The sequence below is a fragment of the Zingiber officinale genome, chromosome 6B (genome assembly GCF_018446385.1).
Source record: "Zingiber officinale cultivar Zhangliang chromosome 6B, Zo_v1.1, whole genome shotgun sequence".
Classification (NCBI taxonomy): Eukaryota; Viridiplantae; Streptophyta; class Magnoliopsida; order Zingiberales; family Zingiberaceae; genus Zingiber; species Zingiber officinale.
The window spans coordinates 116,414,964-116,421,506 of NC_055996.1; the positions used below are offsets into that span (position 1 = coordinate 116,414,964).

Consider the following 6,543-nt stretch of genomic DNA (forward strand, 5'->3'; position numbering starts at 1 on the left):
ATGAGGCTAACCAAGCACAGACGAATGGCAAAAGAACATCTATATGTCTAAAACAAACGATGTTTTCAATTATTAAGAGACATTTTTCTAGAGATTTTGAGAGCTCTCCACAAAGCCTTCATGGAGCTTTTCGCAATCATTTTGAAAGCTTAACAACTTCAGCAACCTCTAGTAGATAAAAGGACTTTTATCAACAGTGATCTTAGGCACCTTCTGCACATCAAGTGGTTCAGATTGACAGAATAAGGCATAACTTTCCCAGTCATGGATTATAGAGGTAAGATATCCTTAATTGGGGAGTGAATGAAGATTATTGATGCTTTGGGACATGGACAAGGAGTTAGTTAACCTTAGCCCTAAGAATGAGGGTTTTTGATGAAGTAAATATACCTAACCTTGATTGTTGAACAAGTAAATTCATGGCATAATTAAAGAATGATAGAATTTAGTTGAATATATAAGAAGGCTTTGGTATCCAATTCATTAAAAAAAAACACAGTGAAAGATTTACCAGAACTGAAAGTTATGGTTTCACCCAAATATGTTATAGACCCAAAGGAAGGTGGAGAGAAGAAGGCAGGCGAGAGAACAGATCCTTTTAGGTGGATGATCGATGATTGCTCAAGCATTGCAAATCGAGTTGCTGAGACGTATTACTCGGGGAGTTTCACAGCCTGTGGTTTTACCTGGTAATTTTATTTATTTTTATTATTATTATTTGTATGTGTGTGTGTGTTTTGACATGCTATTTTCAAAATCAAATCAACATTTTGTTCTTCAACAAGTGAAAATCAAGCTTTTGTAGCGCATAAGCTTTAGAGTAGTGATCTTTCAGACAAATACTACTTCAGGCTTTTATTCATTACAAATGAAATTTCTCCTTTCATTCTTTACGATTTAAGATCTTCGAAAGACTAGGCATAAGGGAATGCTTTAAGAAAGATAGCTGAGATAAGGAAATATTAATTGCAGGAAGTTGCGACTGGAATTAGTTTTAGAAGGAGATGGTGAAAAATATGTTGGTCTTTACCTCTCACATGTTGACGCAGTTTCAAAGAATTCTGTGATCAAAGCAATCTACAAGCTCTTTGTATATGATCAACTACATGCGGAGGACATACAAAAGGAAGGTGAATATATTTATAATTCTACGATAACTGATCATAATACAGGAAGTTGCTTTTACCTGAACTTGCTGGTGGAGTTATTTATCATGTGATCTTCATTGTTTATGTAGGCGAAGATTATTTCCATAGCACATCCCATGATGGATTTTGTTGTAAGATTGCATTAGACAAGTTCAACAGTTCAAAATCCGGTCTACTTGTCAACGATTGTTGCATCTTTGGAGCTGAAGTCTTGGAGGCTTTTTCATGCAAATTAGATAAAGAAGGATTAATCCATGAATCCTTGTCACTAAAGAAAGACCTAACACCTCGAATATATACTTGGGTAATCAAGGATGTTTCCAAATTGACAAAAATACTATTTGCTGAAGTTTTTGCTGCAGGCGGCTACAACTGGTATTCCATCACATGTTCGTAATTGGATCATTATTTATGTAAGCTTTGCAGAATTTGAGCATATAAAAAATTAAGATATAATTCGTTTTGTTTGATTTTGACATGTCTAGGCGTATCTGTCTCTATCCAAACTTACCCTCATTCGAAGACTTTCTTTCTGTTTTCTTGATCATGACCAATGCTGCTAGTCTGTCTTCCAAGACTAGAGTCTATGTGGACTTCAGCTTTTGCTTGTTGGATCAACACAATGCCAAGCACTGGAAGCTTACAGGTTTCGACAATTTGATTGCGCTCCCCAGCTATGCTACAACTTGAAGCAATCATCTGATTATGTTTTCTTATTTATTTTTGTAGTGAAACATTTGTTCTCGTCAAAGAATCGATATTATGGTTGTAGAAACTTCTTAAGCCGGGATGATGTACGAGATCCATCGAGAGGTTTTCTTCTCAACGACACATGCATCATCGAAGCATCCGTTGTGGTTCTTGGAGTAGACACCATTGCATGAACAGGAACTAAAAGAACCCATTGCGACTTATCCTTATGGAAAATTTCTCTGTTCTTTCTTTGCATGTCCATGTGCCAAACATATCTAAAAAACACTTACAAGTTGATAAATATATTGATTCAAAATACTAAAGGTACTATAATATATGTATTCTTCTCTTAATATTTCCAATTATGTAACTCTGGTTTGGTAGATTTAATCATCATAATCTCACAATATCTTGGTGTGAAATGGAGTATTAGCAAATAACATAACACACACCGGATTATCTCACAATGGCACTTTGGACAGTTAACTGGTCTATTGGAGAGTGCTGACTCTTGTATGCCTATAGAAAGGGACACCTTTTCTAAAGTTTTTTAGAGCTCTCCACAAAGCCTTCATGGAGCTTTTCACAATCACTTTAAGAGCTTGGCAACTTTAGCAACTTCGAATGGAAAAAGGGAGAACCTTAATCAACAGTGATCTTAAGCACCTTTCTGCACATCGAGTGCTTGAGATTGACAGGATAAGACATAACTTTCCCAGTCATGGATTATGGAGGTAAGGTATCATTAATTGGAGAAGTGAATGAAGATTATTGATGCTTTGGTACATGGACAAGGAGTTAGTTAACCCTATCCATAAGAATGAGTTTTTCTGACGAAGTAAATATATACCTAACCTTGATTGCGTAACAAGCAAATTCATGGTATGATTAAAGAATGATAGAATTTAGCTGAATATATATAAGAAGGAAGGCTTTTGATATCCAATCAAAAAACACAGTGAAAGAATTACAAGAACTGAAATTATGGTTTTGCCCAAATATGTTATATATCAACCCAAAGGAAGGCGGAGAGAAGAAGGCAGACAATTATCCCAGTCATGGATTTGTTGGTGGAGTTAATTATCTCGCATGTGTTCTTCATTTTGTTGGAGTTGCTTTGACCTGTATTTGTTGGTGGGGTTTGTTCGTCAATGATTGTTGCATCTTTGGAGCTGAAGTCTTGGAAGCTTTTGCATGCAAATTAGACAAAGAAGGAATCCATGAATCCTTGTCCCTAAAGAAAGACCTAACTGCTCGAATTTATACTTGGGTGATCAAGGATGTTTCCAAATCGAAGGACAGACTACTTTCTGAAACTGTTGCTGCAGGCGGCTACAACTGGTATTTCATTACATGTTCTTAATTGGATCATATAAGTTATGAATTATTCATTTCGTTTGATTTTTGACATGTCTAGGCGTATCTCGCTCTATCCAAACTTAGCCTCTTTCAAAGACTTCTTCGCTATTTTCTTGATGATGGACCATGGTGCTAATCTTGGTTCCAAAACTAGAGTCTATGTTGACTATAGCTTTTGCTTGTTGGATCAGCATAATGCCAAGCACTGGAACGTTCAGGTTTTGACAATTTGTTTGCGCTAGCTCCATGGCTACGCTACAACTTGATCGAGCAATCATCTGATTGTGTTTTTTTATTTATTTTTATAGTGAAACATTTGTTCTGCTCAGAGAGTGCCAATTGGGATGGCGAAATTTCTTAAACGGCAATGATGCGGTTATAAGGGAGAGTTCATCTGTCACGGGTCAATTGACACAGTGTCGGTCAAAGTCAAAGTGATCAACGCCGAGGCTTATGGAAAGAGCCTCGGCCAAAGGGGGTTGTCTGGTTATCCCGGTCGACAAAGGAGTGGCCAAGCGGATCACCCGGCCGGTCAGACGAATGGGCATCATGGGTCGGTCGGACGAATGGACAAACCTGTAGCCGGTTGTTTCGGTCGGTAGGAAGACGAGCCGCTCGGACCGTCGTGCGGCGCAAGAATGATATTACATGGAGGAGACGAAAAAATAAAAGAGCACTCCGTCTATCATCATTAAATATGAAGAAACCAAGACCAAGAAGAACACTTCATTTATCATTAATACACGGAAGTCAAGACAAAAAAGTCTTCCTCTGGCAATTAATATTATTAAATAATGACAGATGAACGATCACAAAGAAAGGTATAAAAGGGTACGCCAGGTATGAGAAAAGGCAAGATTTATCTATTTCTCGACTATTCATTCAATTCCTGGTTCTAATTTAAGCGTCGGAGGGCCAACGCTAGGGACTCTTTCCCTAGTTTGGTTTTGTTTTGTAAGATTGAGGTCTTTATCCCGTCAATAGTTACCTCATCCCCGGTTTTCCAACTTCCTTCATTCGGACAGGATCAGACAATTTATCAAAAGGTGTATTTAAGTTTTCAAATTTATCAAAAGAAATATATTACTTGGTTATTTATCAAAGGACACACCTTTTTATAGTACTCTTCTCATTTTACCCTCCTAATAAATTTGACTATTTTTTTTATTTCCTCTGTCATTTCTCTCTCTTCTCTTTCCTCCTATGCATGTTTCTCTCCTATTTTTCCTTTCCTCTCTTTTGCACGCCGATTTTTCTAAAAATATTTTAACATCCTCGAGAAACCAAAATAAGTAATAGATAGCACCATTAACTCATTGATGAACCTAGAGAGCTCCGATTGCACCTATTTCAATTCTTGTGGATTTTTGGGGTTGCAAGGAGTTCAAATATGTTATCCATTGGAATCATATCAAGCCCAACGTGGAGAATTTTGGCGATCCTTTCTTATTAAATTTTAACGCATCCAAGAAGTCGAAATAAACAATAGATAGCATATTTGAACTTCTTGCAACCCTAGAAATCCACAAGAACTGAAATGAGTACAATTGGAGCTCTCTAGGTCTATCAGTGGGTTTCGATCAAAATCCACTGATGAACTTAGAGAGCTCAGATTGCACCCATTTCAGTTCTTGTGGATTTCTGGTATTTAAAGGAGTTCAAACATGTTATCTATTGTTTATTTTGACTTCTCGGGGGTATTAAAATGTCTGATATGATTTCGTATCAGACCCACATTAGACCTGATATCATTCCATATCATGCCCACGTTGGGCCTGATATGATATATATCAGGCCTAACATGGAAAATTTTAGCGATTCTTCTTTATTATATTTTAGCACCCTTGAGAAGTCAAAATAAATAATGGATAGTATATTTGAATTCCTTGCAATCTTAGAAATCTACAAGAACTTAAATGGGTGTAATTTGAGCTTTCTAGGTTCATCAGTGGATTTTGACGGAAACCCACTGATAGATATACCTAAAGAGCTCTGATTGCACCAATTTTAGTTCTTGTAGATTTTGATGTTGCAAGGATTTAAACGATACTATCTATTGCTTATTTTGGCTTCTCAGGGGTGTTAAATGTCTTTAGAAGAATCGACTAAAGAATCGGTTTCTTAGGAAGCTTTTTAAGTTCACATTATCATGCATGCATGCATAGGAAGAGCACTATTAAGATAGGAAAGAAAAAAGAGGAGAAGAAAGAGAAGAGATGTTGTATGCATAGGAGGAAAGAGAAATGAAAGATGATGTGACGACAAAGGGGGGCCCACTGAGCGCAGGTCAAAGGAACGAGGTGGCAGCCAGTGTGGAGGTTATAGTCAAGGGAATCATCGTCAAATGACTAGCGGGCTCACCAAAGGGCGGCCGGGTGGAGTCTCGACTGTAGTAGCTGAGCGGACATGTACCTCCCTGACTGGCAATGGATTGGGCCAAGCAGAGGGCCTATTTAGCAAAGATCATCAGCCAATGCAGGCCAAGCAGAATAATATTCAGCCAAGCGAATCTATGCCCGATCGAGCGGATAACCACTCGACTGAGCAGGATGCACTCAGCCGAGCGACTGCCCCCTCGAGCGGTCAGAATGAATGTGGACATATCTCTCAGTATCCTTTTGGGAGATAGTGCCGTTGACACCAAACATGGTCAACATATAGATCGTACGGTAGAAGCTTCCATTGTCACATCAGAGATATGTTCGCCTTGTTAAGATATGATGTCAAGAACACTTTACTGACAAGTCCTTTCATAAAAAACTTAGGGAAGTATGCTCGCTTGGGGAAGCGAGCACGTGAGCTACAGGAGCTCTATATAAAGGGGGTCCGAGCACTGGTGGAGGTAAGCATACATACGCATTATTCACTGTTTACATTAGTGCTACTATTGCTTCACTCTCTTCTACATTGCCAATGATTGACTTGAGCGTCGAATGCATTACACCCCATTGATGATCATGGAATACAATGGGGAGGCCAACCCAGATGACCACTTGGCCAAGTTTAATAATACGACCACGCTCCATCAATACATCGACGGAGTAAAGTGTCGGGTCTTCCTCACCACACTCGTTGAATCTACGTAATACTAATTCAGGCGATGGCCGAGCAGATCAATCCATAGCTTCAATGACTTCCGAGGGACATCTCTACACCACTTCGCTAGCAATCATCGTCACTAGAAGACTAGTGTGAACTTGTTCTCGTTGAAGCAAGGGCCCAAGGAGGCGTTGAGGGCATACATCTAGTGCTTCAATCAGGTGGCCATGGATATTCCAGCGGTCTCCACAGAAGTATTGGTGAATGTCTTCACCCAAGGCTTGTCGAAAGAGAATTTTTTTGA

The 6,543-nt window shown here is 38.7% G+C and overlaps 1 protein-coding gene across 1 annotated transcript; it reads left to right on the plus strand.

The window, feature by feature from the left end:
- The first annotated feature begins 488 nt into the window (after nt 1-488).
- On the plus strand, nt 489-2,068 carry LOC121990571. Its single transcript, XM_042544682.1, has 5 exons — nt 489-689; nt 973-1,130; nt 1,238-1,523; nt 1,634-1,794; nt 1,878-2,068. The coding sequence occupies exons 1-5, from the start codon at nt 526-528 to the stop codon at nt 2,030-2,032; spliced, it is 924 nt and encodes a 307-aa protein (XP_042400616.1). The 5' UTR covers nt 489-525; the 3' UTR covers nt 2,033-2,068.
- Nucleotides 2,069-6,543: the final 4,475 nt, after the last annotated feature.

What these genes read in the sequence shown, in the direction of transcription:
- LOC121990571 (XM_042544682.1), top strand. Translation starts at nt 526, where the DNA reads ATGGTTTCACCCAAATATGTTATAGACCCAAAGGAAGGTGGAGAGAAG. An exon ending in GGAGGACATACAAAAGGAAG is followed by an intron (nt 1,131 to 1,237) that starts GTGAATATATTT and finishes TTGTTTATGTAG; the next exon opens with GCGAAGATTATTTCCATAGC. An exon ending in GCTGCAGGCGGCTACAACTG is followed by an intron (nt 1,524 to 1,633) that starts GTATTCCATCAC and finishes TGACATGTCTAG; the next exon opens with GCGTATCTGTCTCTATCCAA.